This window comes from Amphiprion ocellaris, chromosome 8 (assembly GCF_022539595.1).
Source record: "Amphiprion ocellaris isolate individual 3 ecotype Okinawa chromosome 8, ASM2253959v1, whole genome shotgun sequence".
Taxonomy (NCBI): Eukaryota; Metazoa; Chordata; class Actinopteri; family Pomacentridae; genus Amphiprion; species Amphiprion ocellaris.
Genome location: NC_072773.1, coordinates 8331124 through 8352362, shown reverse-complemented (window position 1 = coordinate 8352362; position 21239 = coordinate 8331124). Strand labels below are relative to the sequence as shown.

Below are 21239 nucleotides of genomic sequence, written 5' to 3'. Positions count from 1 at the left end.
CAATCCTTTTACAATACTGAAGCAACAGATCCTCCTGCCAGCTTTAAATGTTCTAAAGCTTCCTCCTGTGTACACTAAGTCAACTTGAACCATTTCACATATACATATACATTCAATACATGTATAAATAATAAACACACATCATGATCACCAGACTCAATAACACTGTATGGACCAGTAGTAATGACAGATTCTGTTATCACTGCTGCACTACCAGCAATTATCCTCAGGTTTCCGTCATAAAAAAGGGTAGTGATTTTTGTTCATTTCCAATGGTGCAACACAGATTATTTTAAAGTTACATTTTTAATCCAAAAAACAGTAAACTTTTTCATTCAATGTACTTTGTTAAAGTTTTTTCTCAAACACTGTAGTTCCACTGTCCTGTGGGTACCCTGAGGGTAATATAAAACCAACAACAAACACCTCTTTGGCTTTCCAGAATGACACTGTAAAACTGTAACAAGCCTCATTCAGCGCACATCACTGAGTATATGTTTGAGTTTCATCATCAGACTGACCTTGGGAAACTGGTAAGTGATCTGAGGTTCATAGTTGTTGCCGTCCTTGGTTTTCTTGAGGCTGACCACTACCAGATATTCAAAGAAGTACTGACCGCTGACGTAGCGGTGTTGCCGGGATTTTTCATCTGCCACCAATGGGCCCAGCTGCTCTATGTGCTCAGGATCTTTGACTTCTACATAAAAATACACAAACACATTGAGCTTTAGCATGCAGTTATCACTGTAGCAGTACTTGGTCTTCAATCTGATATGGCCAATATCCCAGTAGCGCCACATATTTCAGCATCTCCCCTGCAGACCTTTGCCCCATACTCCCTGCTAAGGTTACTGGAGAGGTAACTAAAGACTGTCCCACAGTTCCAAAATCCCATTTGGAGGAAAGAAAATCTAAATCTAAGAATGGTAGATAGAACGGGAGGCAGAGGCCAGCGAAATTCAGATTAGTTGTTGTACAAATATCCTCAATTAGGGCATGCACTAATATTACTCCACTAGTGCACAACTCTTGTTTTTTGCTTAGACACTTTTTTGCCAGGAAGGAAACATAATGTAGCTCAATATTGTCATAGCTGTCACATGTGTCAACTTGCAGGGAAACCCAATCAGGTCATACCTCCAGCCCCTTTGCAACAGATTACTGCAATTGAACATCCATTTGACCATGTCATAATTGCCTGTATTGGTCCTCTGCCAAAGACAAAGAGTGGCAACCTATACTTGTTAACAATAATGTGTGCTGCATAAAATAACTGCCAGTTAAGTTGTTAAAGCTCTGACTAAGTTTTTTCCACGTTTGGGCTCCCATAAGTAATTCAAACGAATCAGGGCAATCATTTCCAATCCAGACTGTTCAAACAGGTAGTTAAAATTTTGAATGTGCAGCATCCAGAGTCATGGGGTGCATTAGAGTGCTGGCATCAAATGATAAAGTCTATGAAAAAGTCTTATCATGCATGTATCCCAATGTGTGTTATATGTTAAATGTATCAGTTCTGCAAGATATGCAAGGAAGCCTGACCTTTTGAAGGGCTACTGGCAGGTTCCCCTAACTGACTGTGCTACCAACATTTCTGCTTTTGTTACATCTGATCGATTCCTGCAATACACTGTTATGGCTTTTACCACATGTAATGCGCCCACCACATTTCAAAGACTAGTGAACCAGGTTTTGAGTTGACTTTCCAACTGCTGTGCTTATTTGGATGACTTTGTAATGTACACCAGCAATTGAGAGGGTCACATGCACACATTAAGACAGGTGTTCATTCGTCTACCTCGGGCGTCGCTCACCCTGAATTTAGTTAAGTCCGAACTTGGTAGGACCACCATTACTAATTTAGGAAGACAGGGAAGTCAGGGTCAGGTGTGGCCTGTTGAGGCAAAGATTTTTGAGTATCCTGTCCCCACTACTAGATGTGCGCTGCACCGGTTTCCGGGTATGGTGGGATACTACAGGAGTTTATTGTCTGTTGTGTATTCCCTTACTAGTTTGCTTCGCCCAAAAGTAGATCCAAAGGGAGTCCTGAACGTCAACATGCTTTCAAATGCGCAAAGTCTCTCCTCTGCCATGTGTTCGTGATTGTTGCTCCTCTTTAAAATAGAAATTGAAATCAGTGTGCAGTGCCAGGAGGATGCTCTGGAGTTGAATCACCCACTTTGTTCCTTTTCACACAAGTTTGCAAGTGCTCCACTATTAAAAAGAAAAACTGGCACTGTTATTGACATTTCAGCAATTTGAAGTATATGTTTGGTGTAGTTTTTTGCCCATTATTGTTTCTACTGACCATAACCCACATGTGTTCCTTTTTGTATTTGTGTAAACCAAAGCCCCGGTTTGTATTTTAGGGAGGGGGAAGTGTTACGGCCCTGGACCGCAGCACTCCTCCCTCTCTTCTGTTGTAATGACCTGTGTTTTATAGAGCTGTGAGCCTTGTTCTGGCAACTTCGTCTTCCAGGCCTCCATAGTTTTGTTCCACCAGTCCACTCTGGAGCTGATGCTAAATTGGAGCAGACCATGCTAGAGGATCCAATCAAAATGCGCTTTTGATGTTCAAAGTCTCATTCACCCGGCATTTGGTGGCACTTTTGTCTTTGGGAGAAGTTGAGCTTGCCCCTGTGTGCTTCTTTATATAGCTTTATATGTCTTGCTATGAGAACTCCAATAGATGAGTTGTTATATGTGAGTGGTAAGGGCTTAGACAAGGACTCTCAGATTGTTGGACATTTTGAATTAATAAACCATTGTTAGTCTTAGTTTTGGGGTGCTTCTATGTTTGCGTTTCGGTTTGGAAAAGAGTAGTTAGTTGTTTTTTTTGGTTTTGTGGATATTTTGGTTATTTTGTGGTTGTTAGATAGCATAAACAATTCATCTTCATGAAGAAGCTTGGTTTTGGTACCCATCTTAACAGCTCACCTCCAGGTTTACTCTGACTACCTGCAGCAATACAAGAATGCTCTCAAGGTCTACCTTCTACTTTCACCTCATGCACTCTGGCTCCAGCAACCCAAAGACGCTGTTCTCCACAATAACCCACCGACAACTCCACCTCATCCTTCACAAGAGAGAAGTACAACTCGTTCCTAACATTTTTCCAAACAAAAATTGACAATATCTACAGCAACTTGTTCATCTCAGCTGCCCTCTCAACACCTGAAGGTGAACAGTGGGGATGGTGGTTCAGGTTGATGCGCAGTGTTAGGTTTCCGCCATACATGGAGTTTTACATGCAAGTCAAAAACTTAAATTTTGTTCTCACCTGCCTCTCCCACTTCAACCAGTCAGTCAGATTTCTGTCCATTATCTCCCATAAAGCACTCAAAATATACAACAGGAATGAGCAGCTCCACCTGTACTCTTGATACCATCCCATCTGCTTTCATTAAGGCCTGTCTCCCTTCCATCTCTCCTCTCATTACTACAATCATTAATTCATCCCTTATCTCCAGATCAGTACCACAACCTCTCAAACTTGCTGCTGTAACCCCCATCCTTAAAAAACTTGGACTCAGCCCCAACATCATAAATAACTTTTGTCCCATTTCTAACCTCCCTTTTCTGGCAAAAATCCTGGAACGTGTTGTAGCTGCCCAAATCAAAACCCACCTCACCTCCAATGCCCTGTTCGAACCATTTCAGTCTGGATTCCGCTGACAACACAGCACTGAAACAGCCCTTCTCAAAGTCACCAACGAAATCCTCTTTCTGCAGACTCTGGCCTGCTCAATGTCTCATCATGTTCGACCACACCACAGCCTTCGACATCATCAACCATTTTTATCATAAAGTGTAGTTTATCCTATACAAAAGCAGTTATGCTACATTTGATCAACATACACATTAAAGCTAAAATTCAAAACACTCTGCATTTCGGACTGTACAGGGAAAACAAGAGAGACGTTCCTGTCTTTTATTGGTCTGAGCTAAGTAGCAAGTGCGCCAGAATGTGGGGTGAAACCATTATGATAGGGTCTAGGACTGGGAGAACATCAATCACTGTTGGATGAATTAGCATTGGGCAGAGGAATTATGATAGTAAGATTAAGCCATTTCCCCTGGAGATCACCAAAGGATTTCTGATACTAATTCAGATTCAGAGATGGCCAGGCAGACAGTGGAGCACATGGACAGGTGGATATGGGAGCATGCCGAGCGTGAACACTGACTGAAGGTTGTCAGAAAGAGCACATGCACCAGCTTTGTTCAGATAAAGACAATCTGCGCTGAACAAATGTCTATGGTACCAGAACGGATTAAATGGATGAGAGGCAGTGTCTGTAATACAAAGTGGTGTCCTTAGCATCCTCCTCTGTGACACCTCCACCACACAAACTCCTGCTGCACACCCAGGACAGAAGCTGCTGTACTGATGAGCTTTTTGAGTCTGTTCGCATCAGATGCCTTTACTTTGGCCTTGATGATGCTTGCCACCACACTGTTTTAAAACATCTGCAGCACTGCTTTCCAAACGTTGAAGAATCTTTGTCTCCTGAGGAAACAAATCAGCTTTAACCCTTTATGTACAGAGCTTGTATATTAACGTGCTTTTAGTTCAGCCCAGGGCTGCACAGTGGCGGTGGTGGTTGGCACTTTCGCCTTGCAGCTAGAAGATTCCCGGTTCATGTCCTGGCTTTCCCGGGATCTTTCTGCATGGAGTTTGCATGTTCTCCCTGTGCATGCATAGGTACTCTGGCTTCCTTCCACAGTCCAAAATGTTAATGTTTGTCTGTGTATGTAGCCCTGCAACAGACTGGCGACCTGTCCAGGGTGTCCCCTGCCTTTGCCCCAGGTCAGCTGGCTCCGGCTCCGGCTCCGGCTCCGGCTCCGGCTCCGGCTCCAGCCCGCCCGCCCCCCCCCCCCCCCCCCCCATTTCACGTTTGGTCAGCTGATCTAATAGTAGAGGGAGCAGCCAGCTATAAAAGGAAAGACATACTTATATAGCACATTTTTCTTTGAGCATTTGCATCTGCACTTATTTCATTTCTCACGTCTTTCAATACTAAACAAAACTGCTCTCCGACTGCCTGATGCTGCAGCAAATCTATAAGCAGTCATCAAGCATCAAGTGTTGACTTTTTAATTACTTCTACACAATATAACACTGTCGATTTGTTGTATGCATAAGTCACTGCAGTTGGAAGGCATTCAGAATATAGAAGAACAGAAATCATAAGAACAAATCTACAGCCCCCTCCTGACAGTTACACATTCAATTGATATGTAACCCCTTATCTCAACATCGCCAAGTATCCAGCACTACCTTCTTCAAAACCTGAACTTCTTTTTTACTTTTGAGGATAGTACTCACTGTCTCTTTTGCCTCTCCGGAGGGAGGACCACATGGCACTAAACCTCTTGAGGGCCCCTTGTTGTCTATCATCTTCACCTGATTGGATGGTACCTGATGGAGAAACAAAAACAGCAGCTGTTGAGTACTAAAACCACACATTAGCATTAGCTTCCAGAAACTTACTCTGCTAGTTGAAAGTCCCTGCAGATCCCCACAGGTGTTTGTAACATTCTGACTGAAGTCAAGACACTTGTGAATTATGTGTCAAACATTTATACTGAACATGAAGGTCAAACATGGAGAAGCAGATAGTGCTGGAGATGGGACACAGCCAATTAAATGACAAGTAATTTATGTGATCATGGCAGACAGAGTAATCAGAGAGCAGTGCAACACATCTGATTACACAAGGAAGCAGATGGAAACAAAATGGAGGCTAAATGAATCTGGGTGATAAAATGGCTGAATAAAATGCAGTCAACAAGGAATGTCTGTTCTTTAGCGAGAACTGAAGGTGAGATTCAGCTTGTGGCTAACATTAACGTCAAGAGCTAATATGCTTAGCGTGTTGCTTGCCAATAGCATGTGGTGCCCCAGGCATTTCAATAGTAATTCATTGGGATGAAACAGTGGTAAATTCGACCTAACCTTCTGTATTTTGAGTCTGGCCTTATGAAATCTTTATTTGATTATTGAATAGTTTCATGATTTAGGAAATTCTTCTGTACTTACTGTGTTTCCCAGCAACATCAGAGATGAGGTTATCTTTGGGCTGCTCACCTGGACAACACAGAGAAGTTGGATGAATAAACAGCTCCCATTCTGACTTATTCACTTTTATCATGTGTTTGTGTCTGTTCTGCTGAAGGACTCTTCCTGTTAAAAGGAAGTCGTTCCTCTCCATTGTCACAGATATGCTTGCTCATAGGCAACTTTTTGATTCATTGGAATTCCTTTTATATTTTGTAGGGTAACTTCAAGTTATTAATTAGTCAGTTTAGCTCTATTATTAATATTATTACAGGATTTTAGCCATAGTATTTAATTTAGTTAGGTCAATATGTATTTTACACAATTTTGTAAGGTCTTAAATATATATATATATATATATATATATATATATATATATATATATATATATATATATATATATTTTATTTTTTTTTAAATTCATTTTAAACAACTCATCGTAACTCATTATAAATAACATTGCAGGGTCATAATCTCAATGTTTAAGTTTGTAAGGTAAATTTGTGATATCACTTGCATTTCTCTTCTGGAAAGGACTTCGGTTCAATAGCTGTTTGACTCAAATCCGTAATCATGCATTTAGAAACACCTCTTAAGCACAAAAAAAGAAATCTGATACGCTAACCCCAACTCTAACCTAATTCAACCAAGCTACCAAAAGCACAAGCACACAAACATAGTATGCTGCAGCTGAATAGTGACATGACAACTTTCCAGACAAAAAATCTTGGTGGAATGTGCCAATATTACACTTACAATGCTTTGCAAAAGTATTCATACCCTTTGAACTTTTCCATATTTTGTCACATTACAAGCACAAACTGCAGTGTATTTTATTTGGATTTTATGTGATGGACCAACAAAAAGTAGCACATAATTGTGAAGTGGAAAGAAAATGATACATGATGTTCAAGATTTTTTTTACAAATAAAAATCTGAAAAGTGTGGCATGCATTTGTATTCAGCCCCCCCTGAGTCAATACTTCGTCTAACCACCGTGCTGCACTTGCAGCTGCAGGTGTTTTGGGGTATGTCTCTACCAGCTTTACACATCTAGAGATTGTCACACTTGCCATAGATTCTCAACAGAATTTAGGTCTGGACTTTGACTGGGCCATTCTAACGCAAGAGTATGTTTAGATCTAAGCTATTCAAATGTAGCTCTGGCTGTATGTTTAGGGTCGTTGTCCTGCTGGAAGATGAACCTCCGCCCCAGTCTCCAGTCTTTTGCAGCCTCTAACAGGTTTATTTCCAGGATTGCCCGGTATTTAGCTTCATCCATCTTCCCCTCAGTGCTGACCAGCTTCCCTTTCCGTGCTAAAGAAAAGCATCCCCACAGCATGATGCTGCCACCACCATGTTCCACGGTGGGGTTGGTGTGTTCATGTTGGTGCGCAGTGTTAGGTTTCCGCCGTACATGGAGTTTTACATGTAATCCAAAAAGTTAAATTTTGTTCTCATCTGACCAGAGCACCTTCTTCTATATGTTTGCTGTGTCCTCTACATGGCTTGTTTCAAACTGCAAACAGGAGTTTGCAGTTATTGCTTTTTTTTTTTTTCAACAATGGCTTTCTTATTGCCAGATTTGTGGAGTGCATGACTAATAGTTGTAGTGTGAACAGATTCTCCTACCTGAGCTGTAGATCTCTGCAGCTCCTCCAGAGTTACCATGGGCCTCTTGGCTACTTCTCTGATTAATGCTCTTCGTGCCCAGCCTGTCAGTTCAGGTGGACGGCCCTGTCTCCATAGGTATGTATCTGTGCCATACACTCACTATTTTTGGATGATGGATTGAACAGTGCTCTGTCAGTTGTTCAAGGCTTAGGATATGTTTTTAGAACCTAACCCTGCTTTTAACTTCCTCAACTTTATCCCTGACATCTCTGGTGTGTTCCTTAGTCTTCATGATGCTGTTTGTTCACTAAAGTTCTTTAACAAAGCTCTGAGGCCTTCACAGAACAGCTGTATTTATACTGAGACTGAAGTACACACAGGTGGACTCTATTTACTAATTAGGTGACCTCTGAAGGCAGTTGGTTGCACTGGATTTTGTTTGGGGCTATCAGAGTAAAGGGGTTGAATACATATGCACGCCACACTTTTCAGATTTGTATTTGTAAAAAATCTTTAACAACATTGTCATTTTCCTTCCACTTCACAATTTTGTGTGACTTTGTGTTGGTCTATCACACAAATTCTCAAAAAAATACATTTATGTTTGTGCTTGTAACGTCACAAAATGTGGAAAAGTTCAAGGGGTATGAATACTTTTGCAAGGCACTGTAAGTTTAGTTGGAGAACTTATAAGCTGTCATTTGATCTTGTCTGCTCTGTATGTTCTCATAAATATATAACTAAAAGTTCAGATTGCTGTTTATCTTCTGATCTACTGAGATGCCTGGAATAAATAACAAGCATGGTCTTAACCATTTAGTTTGGCAGGTATACAAAGGAAAGCGATCTTTACCATCATTCTGTTGTGCTTTTCCAACACAGGTCTTCCTTTTAATCATCTGTATATACTGCAACACTGTTAAATCATTTATTTACTTCCGACTCCAAGGAAAGAATTATCATTCATGTGTTGCATTTAGGTCATGTGGGAAAAACAGCTTTCTGTAGGACTATGCTGTTGGCTACATTTTCAAATGGTACATAAACAGCACTGCTAGAAAGCTGGTAAAAACTATCCAGAATGCACAATTGAATTTAGGCTTTAGTATGTAACAAAGAAAATATTATTCTCCTAAACATGTGACAGAACACTTGAAAAATGTGAGCATGGTGATGGACTAATTTCACTGATTTTACAAACTTGAGTTTTACAAACAAGGAAACCTCAAGTGTATGACTGAATTCGTTACTAAAAAAAAAAAAAAAAAAAATATATATATATATATATATATATATTGTGATTGATTGATTGATAAATAAAACTCTTGAATATGAAAAAAAAATCTTGCAAGGAAGAGCTTGTAGTTCTTCCCTTACTAACCAGGTTTGTTATGTTTGCTAGCAGCCCACACACGGAGTGAAATCATGTGAAATGTCACTCCTAATTTTAGTTTCACTTTCAGAGCACAGAACAGCAAGACTTGGTGATTTGGAGGCTGCAAACAAATTCCATCTTTGTTTTCACTGTTTCTTTGACTGATTGTTGGTGTTAATGAAAGAAGTACTTTAATTGTTCACTAAACCTTTAAAATCACACAGTAAGAATACTGTCAAAGTCCTGCATTGATTTTTATACTCAAAAGTGAAAAATGAAACAGGTTTATCAACACAATGTGCTGATATTTACTTATCTGTTCAACATGGAGCTTTTAATTCTGATACAGTGGTGGACAATTTAGTTCAACACATTGTATAAATTTTATTTTGTAGGTAAAAGTTGTGACACTGTACGCAGTGCTCTGATCATTCCCATCAACATAACATTAGTGCCTATATAAATTTTAATGTATATACAGTGTGCATGAGAAAATTGAGCAATCTTCATTCTGTTCTTAATTTGTTTAGTTTTTTCCTCTTTAACAAACAAAAACAATCAAAAAGTACTGATAACAATATTGTTTAAGTATCGGACCGATAAGCAGTATCTGTCAAAGTAATAAAATCTTAACAATACCGGACTTCCAATATGGCCGCCAGCTAGAAAGGTGTGTTCTGACCTGCTCTCTGCAATAGTCCTGACTAATCCTTAATTTTAGGCTGAAAAACGGTCTCAAACTGTGATATTGTAGCCGAAATGACTGGCCGTGGAAAAGGGGCCAAAGAAAAGGCAAGATTGGCCACGCAGTCTAAACTTACCGACTTTGGACCGCATGGTACTGAGCAGCTAACTAGCAAGGAAGCTAATGCTACTAGCATAGAAGCTTCACCGGGAGTCGGCAGAACTAGCCCTATCTCCAACATGGGGGCAAAGGGAGACAAAGCGGCTGCAGACCAACAACTCCACATGGCCAAAGATGAAATCCTGGGAGAAATAAGGAACCTGAAAACGGAATTTGCTGGAAGATTTGATGGAGTGATGAAAGCGATAGAAGAAACAAGGATGGAGATGTCTGAATGCATGGAGCGGGTCGCTCAGGCTGAAGTGCGTTTGTCCACCATGGAAGACGAGCAGGTGGACTTGAAAGCAAAGATCGAGGATTTAAAGAAAAGAAACAAACAATTGGAGGACAAGGCCGCCGACTTGGAAATGAGGTCACGCTTGAACAACCACAGATTGGTGGGTCTTCCTGAAAACTCTGAGGGGCCAGATATGTGTGGTTTCTTGGAGAACTGGCTCCCCGATGCCCTCGATCTAAGCCCGTTGCGCTCCCCACTGGTGCTGGAAAGAGCTCACCGCATTGGACCAAAGAAGGACACTGACGCACCGCCGAGAACGGTAATTATGAGATTTCTCAACTATAAGCAGAAAGAAATGGTCCTACGAGCGGCGAAATCAAAGAAGGATATCCTCTACAAACACCTGCGAGTGAAAATCTACGTAGATGTTACCACAGAGATGCACAGGCAGCGCAAGCAATTCGATGGTCTCCGCGATGAACTGCGCCGGCTGGGAGTGAGACATGGCATTCTCGCCCCTTGCACGCTGGTGCTGACATACAAAGAGAAGGTCCACAAGTTTAACTCCCCAGCAGAAGCAAAGATCTTTGTCAAGAAGATCCAGATGGATAGAGAAGAAAGGGAATGATGGGTGAATAGGTATTGTCTTCATTAACATTTGTTGATGGCCTTTTTCAGTCAGTTTATTTTTCATTTATTCCAAAGGAGTAAACACTCAAGTTCTAAAAAAGGATGCATAATTAATATACAGAGCAGGCGAACATCTCTGTGTTATTTACGTACAACAGTACAGATCTATTGATCTAAAAATGTTAGCGGTTGGAAGTACAGTTTTGCAAGGGAATCCCAATTTAAATGGGAGGAGGAGTGTTGCGTTTGTGTTGTTTATATGTTCAAATGTTCCAGTATGTGTTACCTCTCAGACATATTTGTATTGTGTGACAGCCAGGTTATTTCACGTCTTGTTTAGATGGCACAAAAATTAGAAATTAAATTTACTTCTTGGAATTGCAGGGGCTTACAAAAAACAAAAAAAATCAAACAGGTTATGAACAAAATAAAAGATTTAGGCTCTAAAATTGTTTTCTTGCAGGAAACACAATGGAGGAGGAAAATATCAGAATAGGCAGGAGGTGGCAGGGGTTGGTATATGCGTCTTCGTTTACATCAAGCGCACGGGGCGTAATTACACTAATTCATAAATCAGTACCTTTCCATGTCACAAATGTTATGAAGGATAAGTATGGTAGATACTTGATAATTCAAGGATCTATTCTACATGAAACAGTCAATTTGATAAATGTATATGGACCGAACATAGATGATGACCAGTTCTTTACCAATCTTTTTCTAACCATTTCCTCTCTCCCAGGAAAAAACATTATTGGTGGGGATTGGAACTGCGTTTTGAACCCTATTATGGATCGTTCAACTGGAGTTGACCAAACTCATCACAAGAGCAGAGAAATTATTTTAAATTTTATGAAGGAGTTAAATTTTGTGGATATCTGGTGACATTTTAATCCTACTAATATTTCATTTTCTTGTCACTCTAAAACATTCAATACATTCTCTCGCATAGATTATTTTCTGATTTCAGCGGACTTGCTCTCTAACATGGTAAAATGCTCCTATGAGAGTATCACACTATCTGACCATGCTCCATGCAATATGATATATACTCATAAGAACTTAATGACAGATCCACCAAGATGGTGCCTACATCAGAAATGGCTCAAAGATGAAGCATTTATTAATTACATAGGGAGTAAAATAGATGAATATTTTAGCATTAATACTTCACAAACCAGTGCAAGCATCAAATGGGAAGCTTTAAAAGCCTATTTAAGGGGTTATATAATTTCCTACACGTCATCAAAATCAAAGGAAAAACGCAACAAAAGAGAAAAATTGGAGGAAAAAGTAAAGAAGCTGGAAGAGAAGTTGTTTAGAGATAGTAACAACTCCCTGGTAGAAAAGGAGCTGTTGTTGTTAAAAGCACACTATAACAAAGAATCTGCGGAAAGGGCAGCATCCAATATATTAAGGTTAAATCAGTCTTTTTATGAACAAGGAGAAAAACCAGGGAAGATTTTAGCATGGCAAATTAGACAATTAGAAGCACAAAAAAACATAAACTCCATAATAAATGCACAGGGGGAATCTATAGTGGACCCGATAGAGATAAATGACGAATTCAGAAAATTCTATGAAAAGCTATACAATTCTCAGAGTCATATTGATCAAACTACTCATAATGCATTCCTTGACAAATTGAATATACCAATTATAACAGATGAACTTAATCAAAATTTGGAGGCCAACTTAAGTGAAGCTGAAATTTTTAAAGTTATTGACAATATGAGCACAGGTAAAAAAGCTGGACCTGATGGGTTTCCAACTGACTTTTATAAGAAATTCAAGGGAAAGCTGGTAAAGCCATTTTTGGAAATGTTACAAGAAGCTTTTATACATGGCAGCCTTCCTAGCTCAATGACCAGCGCATTGATTATCTTACTACCAAAGCCTGGAAAGTCAAACAATAAATGTGAGAATATGAGGCCGATTAGTCTGCTCAACTCCGACTTAAAAATACTCTGTAAATTACTAGCAATACGCATGCAGGAAACACTTTCAAAAATTATCCATAGAGATCAAAATGGCTTTATTTTAGGTCGCCATGGTCTGCACAATGTAAGGAGAGTTTTTAATATCATTCAAGGATTGGACATAACCACAGACACGGCCTTTCTCTCCCTGGATGCTGAAAAAGCCTTTGACAGGGTAGAGTGGCCGTATCTATTCAATGTGTTAGAGCGCTTTGGTTTCAGAATTAACTTTCGAAAATGGGTTCGACTACTATATTTACACCCAACTGCAGAAGTTTTAACAAACAGAAACGTGTCTAAACCGATTCTAATTAGGCGTGGTTGTCGTCAAGGGTGCCCGTTATCTCCTTTGCTATTCACTGTTGCAATGGAGCCCTTTGCTATTGCTGTACGGTCACACATGGAGATAACTGGAATCACAATCGCTCAGGTAGAACATAGGCTTTCATTATATGCAGATGACGTCATTTTATTTCTTTCGCAATTAACTTCATCTATTCCTGCTTTGCTAAAACTAATTGATGAGTTTGGTCTCATTTCAGGATATGCAATTAACAGATTAAAGTCATCAATTTTATTGCTAAATAAAGAACAACAAGAGAATCCACCTGTGATTACCTCACAGTTTAAACCTATTACTAAATTTACTTATTTGGGAATACAAATTTTTTCAAAATTAGATCTGATTATTCAACATAATTATGAATCAATACTCGAAGAAGTAACTGAAATGGTTAATAGATGGATCCTTCTTCTTCTGTCCCTGATTGGTCGAATTAACATTTACAAAATGAATATACTCCCAAAACTGTTGCATGTTTTCCAGAATATTCCCTTGCCACCTCCTGCTGATTGGTTCAAAAAGCTTAAAAAAGTACTACTTAAATTCATATGGTCAAACCAACGAGCCAGAATAAGACTTTCCTTGCTTCATTTGCCATACAATGAAGGAGGCCTGATGTGCCCAAACATAGTATGGTACTATTGGGCAGCCCAACTCAGAATGATTAGATATTATTTCAGTAAAAAGGACGCCCCCCCAGTGGACAGAAATGGAAAGCAATGGCCTGAGCCCTTCATTGCCTTTGTACCTCTTCTCAGATACTGAAAGTAATTTGTTGAAGAAAACTAGTAACCCAATCATCAAAAATATGATTAAGATATGGTATAATGTAAAAAGATATACCAAAGAGCCAGTTTCTATATCTCTATTGACACCAATTTGGGGAAACCAAGATTTCCACCCAGGAAGAGCTGATGCAGTATTTAAACACTGGGCTTTAAACGGATTGGAGAAAATTCCAGACCTGTACCTTCCTGGCTCAGAATGTATGATGACATTTGACATGCTTAGGCACAAATACAACATTCAGAGGAAATATTTTTTCAAATATCTTCAACTTAGAAGTTATATTGTAGCAAAACAAAACACTCTATCAAAACCTCCCCACTCTAAATTAGAAGAAATGATCACAAAAGACAGTTTTCAAAAAGGACCAATCTCAGAATTTTACAATCTGTTGTTATCAAACTCCTCAGACAATTCTGCCTTAAAATTAAAAGCTTGGATGAAAGATTTAGAACAAAATTTATCCATAGAGGAGTGGCATTTGGTTTGTAAAAAAGCCCATAAACAAACTATTAATTCTAGATTGAGATTACTTCAATACAACTGGCTTATGCGGGTATATGTCACTCCTGTAAAATTAAATCAATATAATCCAAATATTCCTGACACATGCATTAACTGTGGAGAAGAGAAAGGAACTCTGTACCATTGCATTTGGGAATGCAGGGAAATGAAGACATTTTGGGTTTCCATACAGCAAATGGTGAAAAGTATTACTTCCAAAGATTTGCCATTGGACCCATCTTTTATCATTTTAGGCTTATATCCGAAAAACACAAGATTTACAAAAGGTGAGCAGTGCCTTATTGACATCTGTTTGCTGCAGGCAAAAAGATTGATTGCTGTACACTGGAAAAACATAAAAAGACCAAGTATTGGACAGTGGGTTAAACAAATGCTGGCAATGTTACCACTGGAACGCATCACCTACCTGCTGAAAGGAAAAAAGGACTTGTTTGAAACTATTTGGGGACCTTTCATACGCTTTGCAGAAGCTGTGGACTTTATTGAAGATCCTGAAGGTTCCTAAGAATTCTGTGTACAGGCAGATCCGGTCTGCTTTTTGGTTTTGTTGGCCTTTACTTTTGCACCAAGTTGTGTCACTCTGTAACTTTAAAATTTGTGTCTGAGAGGTTATTCTGTTTTTGTTTGTATCGTGTAAAACATGAAAATGAAAAATAAACATATTGTTGGAAAAAAAATCTTAATAATACCTCTAGTTAGCGGTCTTTCCCATGATTGTGGTTGTGTGTACTGAATCATACTGAAAAATTAAAGGCTCTTTACCGGTGTTTTGAGTTAATTAGCTGATTTGAACTCTTTTTAGGACTGTGCCGGAGAGTCAAGAGGCCTTTTCATGGCATATTTGTGGCCCTCTGTGAAATATTTTCATATTTTGAGATTGATTTTAGTTAAAACAAATAAAGGCCTGAAATATTTTATGTGTAGTGAGTCTAGAACATGCACAATTTTCACTGTAAGCAATGTTTGATGGAAAAACACACTTTCCACCTATTCTTACACCTATTCTAATTATATGAGATGCTTATATGAATAATAAAGATTTAATTGTCAGCAAATTCATGGCCAAAAATACCTTCTTACCTTAACAAAAATGTATTCCTAAATCTTTAAATTGACAGCTTAAATACTGCAGGAGGTCTCTACATTTCACTATTAAATGCGCTTACGAAATAAAACAGAATTAGCATATGAAGTAATTGTCTCCAGGTTTTAGCAGTCAAATGGCAGATTTGTGCCATGGTTGCGTTTAAGATGGTAAAATGTTTGTGTTTCCCTTCAGAGTGGCAGTATTTTCATATAACTTAATTCTTGTCGGTACCTTTACTGAAGCCAATAGTGTGCCCACATGACCAACAATGTAAGTTCTTCTGCACCAGCTTTACTCATCCATACACTCATAGGTGTTTCTGTTTCTACAATACAATAGTGGGCTTATTTTCACTTGCCTCACTATTGAGTTACAACGGCTAGACTACTCGCTGCTAGCAATGGTGGAGAACAATATCCACCTCTGTTTGTGCATGTGAACAAAGATCAGATGTACATGCTGACAAAAACATGCATTTGTCAGTAATGCAAGTTTTGATTAACTGCTGAAGTTGAGGCAGCTCCAGAGAATTAAGGGCAGGCTGAAATTTATGAAACAGGTTAACCCATAATGCTGAGCTACCTGCATTACAAGGCTATAGCCAGCAACTCTTGTACGACTTCTGCTTTCTATTAACCTAAGCAATCTTTATTAGCACCTCAGAAACTTGTCTGTAATTCTTATTTTTGTCCTTCCCATTTGTTTTAGATTCCACTTTTTTACTGTTATCAGTGACTAGACTCCCACATGTCACTAATGCAAACAGGAACCAGCTATGCTGGTACACATAGTACGACAAAACATTGTGATCACTCACAGATGTAACACTGATCATCTTGTAGTGCTCCTATATATCTGATATTCAGGGATTCGATCATAAGACATACTAGATTTTCTACTAGGTGGTAAATTTACAGACATAATGCAGTCGATCCTCTTTCTTTTCAGCAAACACCCATACGTTCACAATGTTATCATCCATGTTGGCAAAAATTATGCCACCTCGCAGCATCTAAGCTTTAAAAACAGGACTTTTAAAGTCTGAGAGAAGAACATTCTACATATCTACGGACATATATCTGTAAACTTCAATGTTAAGTAACAACAAATATTGTCAAAATGTTTTTTCAATCACACAGATTTTTTTTTATTTAAGAGTTTGTAATTGGTTACATGCAGGCACTGACGCAACTACTAGGCTACATCAACATATATCACACTAACTCAAGTTAGACGTTATGATGTTCCGGACCATTGCTTTAATATATTTTCTCTGACTGGACCTCTTTGAGTTTTAGCTGAATACCCATGTACTATACTATAGTCCTGGTACCCCTGTTGGCATCCTTTCATTTTTTGCATAACCTGTACAGTATCTTCAGAAATAAATGGAAATGTACCAAATTCATATGATCACTATTTTTTAATTCGATGTCCAAAGTAATTTCACAAAAATATGATTTTTCATCTTACATGTTGTAAGCTCTATTTTTGTTTCATCTGTCACAAAACTTTTTCTCAGAAGGATCGTGGTTTGTCCAGGTGCTCTTTGGCAAAGATCAGTTGTTCCTTTTTATGCCTTTTCTTCAGCAATGGGGTCTTCCTTTACTTTCGCCCATGAAGGCTTGCTTGGTTTAGTGTGCGGCGTTATGGTACGTGTTGAAACCATTACCCCAGATTATTCCAGGTCAGCTTTCAGGTCTTTGGATGTTTTATGTGGTGGTCTTTTCCACGGTTCGCACAAACTTTCGAAGACTTCTCTCATCAATTTTCCTCTTCCCCCGACGTCCAGGCAGGTTTTTGACAGTTCCATGCTTAGCAAACTTCATAACATTGCGCACTGTTGAAACAGGGATAGCAACGTCCCTGGAGATGGCCTTATACCCTTTAGAAGTAACAGGGAATAACATGTAGCGTTTTAAAACATTTAAGTCATCATTCATTGGCTAATTTTTGTCATGTGGGCATTGACAGTTTATCACCAGGTGATTCAAATTTCTGATTAATCTCAGCTTAGTCAAAATAGGGGATTTTCCCACACTGATATTAAGGGTGCCAATACCAATGTCACAGCACAATCGTTTAATTTCTCAGTTTTTTCATCCCATTGCTTTTTTCAAATTTTAGTTTTATCATCTGCTGTTCAGTATCAAACATGAGTTGTCTGTAGACCAAAGCTGTTTCACTAGATTCACTTTTTCAGGAGATATTCTACATTATGTATTTAAATTTCATGGGTGCCAACAACGGTGACCAGGACTGTATTTATTACAATGTCTGGCTTGCTATCAGTATCAACTAATATTACATTAGTTAATTTGCTCTCTTACAATTCTCATGTATTCTATTACAAGTGTGTAAAGGAAAGAAGACTATTTTCATGAACTCACCAGCCACTTTATTAGATACACCTGTTCAATTGCTTGTTAACACAAATAGCTAATCAGCCAATCACATATCCACAGCTCAATGCATTTAGGCATGTAGATGTAGTCCAAACAACTTGCTGAAGTTCAAACCGAGCATCAGAACGGGGAAGAAAGGGGATTTAAGTGATTTTGAATGCGGCGTGGTTGTTGGTGCCAGACGAGCTGGTCTGAGTATTTCAGAAACTGCTGACCTACTGGGAATTTCACACACAACCATCTCTAGGATTTACAGTGAATAGTCCAAAAAGGAGAAAATATCCAGTGAGAGGCAGTTGTGCTGATGAAAATGCCTTGCTGAACAACAAACACTATCGCCACAGTGAAGAATGCCCAGCAGCATCTGTACTACATCAGGGTGCTCAGGAAAAGCAGGTCTGAATGGTCACCCTCTCACCCAGGCCTACAGAGATGATAGAGAGCATCCTCACTACAGGGATCACTGTCTGGTATGGTAACACACACAGGCAGAGAGGAAGGCTCTCCAAGCAGTCATAAAGACCACAGAGAGGATTACTGGGACTAAGCTTCCATCCATGGAATCCATATACACTTAGCATTGCCGAAAAAGAGCAGAGAGCATCATCAGAGGCTCTCTCCATCCAGCTCACCCTCTGCTCAGACACAAACACTGCATCTACAACCTCAGACACAGTAGAGCGGACAGTATCATCAGACACAAAACGTGGTTCCATAAGAGTTTTTCCCTCCCACAGTGAGACTGATGGCACAAACAAAAATGTCAACAATATTTTCTGTGCAATAATTCCTAACTACCTCACCCCACCTATGTGCAATATGTGATTGTGCAATACACCCTACATACATACACACCAGAAATGTGACTTGTTCAGCAAGGACAGTTCGAAACCGACTTCTTGAAGCTGGTCTGAGATCACACAGGGCACGGAAGAAGCCCTTCATCAACGAAAGGCAGAGGAAAGAATGGTTATTCTTTGCTGGGGATCACAAGGATTGGACTGTTGATGATTGGGCTAAGGTTCTCTTTAGTGATGAATCCAATTTTCAGTTGATGCCCACTCCAGCCAACTTACTGGTTAGGAGGAAGCCTGGACAAGCCCACAAACCAGACTATACTTGTGTGAAGGGCAAATGAACCAGGTCATGTACAGGGCTACTCTTGAAAATAGTCTTCTTCCATCAACTGGAAAACTCTTTCCTGCCTCCAGTTACTGGATTTTCCAACAAGACAATGCCCCTTGCCACACGGCAAGGTCAGTTAACACCTGATTGGAGAACCAGAACATTTCAACCATGCCTTTGCCTGCTCAATCACCAGATCTAAATCCAATTGAAAACCTCTGGAAAATCATCAAACAAAAAATGGAGAACCACAAGCCCAAAAACAAAGCAAATTTGTTTGAATTTGTGCAACAGGAATGGGCTGCTGTGACACCAGAACAATGTCAGAAGCTGGTGGAGAGCATGCCAAGATGTATGGCTGCAGGAATCAACAACAACAGTTCTGCGATCAAGTACTAACTGCTGTGTGTATCATGTGACTAAAATAGACAGAAAACATGGAATAGCTAAAAGCACCGTTTTTGGCAGTACAATGCCATAGCTATTGATGTAAGAATTTCAGTGACTTTGGTTATTATCAAGAAAACCATGGAAAAAGTCTAGATATCAGCTCTTACATTAAACTCTTATGAGATATTTTTGTTGTTATCATTGTATTTGTAAAAACAAATGTACCTTTAGTTGTACCAGGCATTACAATGAACAACAAATTGAAGAAAACAAGGGTGATCTAATCATTTTTCCATGAGTCTATATATGTATATATATGTGTGTGTGTGTGTGTGTGTGGGTGTGTGTGTGTCTGTGTGTCTGTGTGTGTGTGTGTGTGTGTGTATTTATGGACAATTGACATTGAAGCATTTTCATCGCACTAAAGCTGTAATTCTATTTTTGACAGTTGTGTTGTCTGTTTTTTCAAACTTGACCTCCAAGAAAGTCACGCACAAGAATTCCTACGTGTCTAATGACAAATGACAAAAAAATAATTATTTTTTAAATATCTTGAAAAAATCTTGTTGACATGAGAGGTCAGAGGAGAATGGGCAGACTGGTTGGAGGTTATAGAAAGACAACAGTAGCTCAAATAACCACTCATTACAACCAAGGAATGCATGATGGAATACCATCTCTGAACGCACAACACGTCCAACATTGAAGAAACATGGGCTACAGCAGCAGAAGACCACACTGGGTGCCTCACATTAAACACAAATTAAACAACTACAATTATGCAAATAAGTGATCATTTAAAGCATGAAAAACTGATTTAGAATTGTCTTGACATATGATATTACCAGTGTACCATGAAAAGGCACACATAGATATCAATTGAAAGAGGGCAAATTTACAATATAAGCTGAACATGTTTATGATGTGAAAAGAATTTAGTAGATCGGCTTGAATCAACTAGTCTCAGATAAACTGCTAGTAAAGCAAAGGTCGACATCCAGAAACAGCAGCTCTAAGCCCAAGTGAGTAACTTCAAGACAAAAGTCTTTACTGCAAACTGCATTCTTGCTGGTTAGTGGTTGTCAGTGCAATGTTTGGTTTGCTGTCAAACATGATCTCGCATTTATCACTCACTTAGCTTTTTAATTTAGCACATACAGCAAATAAAGAATTAAATGTGTCCCAGACAAATTACAGCTGCAGAAGAGAAAAAAAAAAGAATCCCACTGGATATTGTCCAAGTTTCACTTTCAGTCTGGCACACATTCCCTGTTCCCAAAAACAACCTTTCACTCTACAGTACACAACTTCTGGCAGGACAAGGTATTTGCACTGTTTCGCACTCTTGCACCATCTCAATAGCAAAGGCAATGCCTCCTTACCCAACCCATCTCAGTTACATAATTTAGCACTCAGCTAGCCACAGAAAAACACTGGTTTATTATACATACATCAAAGGACTTATCTTAGGATGAATTTTAGGTCATTTTTATCATGTTCCCCAGAGCCAGTTTTTGGAATCTACATTTAGTCCTTACTTGTGCTACTGCTTTTCAGCTATGAGAAGGGTGTAAAATAACAGTCCCTGGTATCAGCCTCAGGCCTTTAGGCTCCTGAACATGTTACAACAGCAAGCTGCAGCGCTGTCTCTGAGCAAAGAAAAACTGCCTGAATCCTGTGTTTGTTCTTTCTCATTCGAGCAACCTATAGACTTTAAATCCAAATCTTTTACACTGATCTGCTGATCTGATCATCCATTTGTCTAGTTACATATGTTTAGCATATTTAATTCGCTCTGGTGGTTAGCTTCCGCGTGTCAACAGCCACATTCCAGGCT

At 39.2% G+C, this 21239-nt stretch overlaps 1 protein-coding gene across 3 annotated transcripts in view; it reads right to left on the bottom strand.

The window, feature by feature from the left end:
* dennd2da (DENN/MADD domain containing 2Da) overlaps nt 1–21239 on the bottom strand; it is a 49608-nt gene that overhangs the window by 18898 nt on the left and 9471 nt on the right. For all 3 annotated transcript variants that reach the window (XM_023297459.3, XM_023297458.3, XM_055013162.1), the window contains 3 exons: nt 6044–6091; nt 5330–5422; nt 522–697 (listed from right to left, as the gene is read on the bottom strand). In XM_023297459.3, coding sequence (XP_023153227.1) covers nt 522–697; nt 5330–5422; nt 6044–6091 — 317 coding nt within the window. The remainder of the gene's footprint in view (nt 1–521; nt 698–5329; nt 5423–6043; nt 6092–21239) is intronic.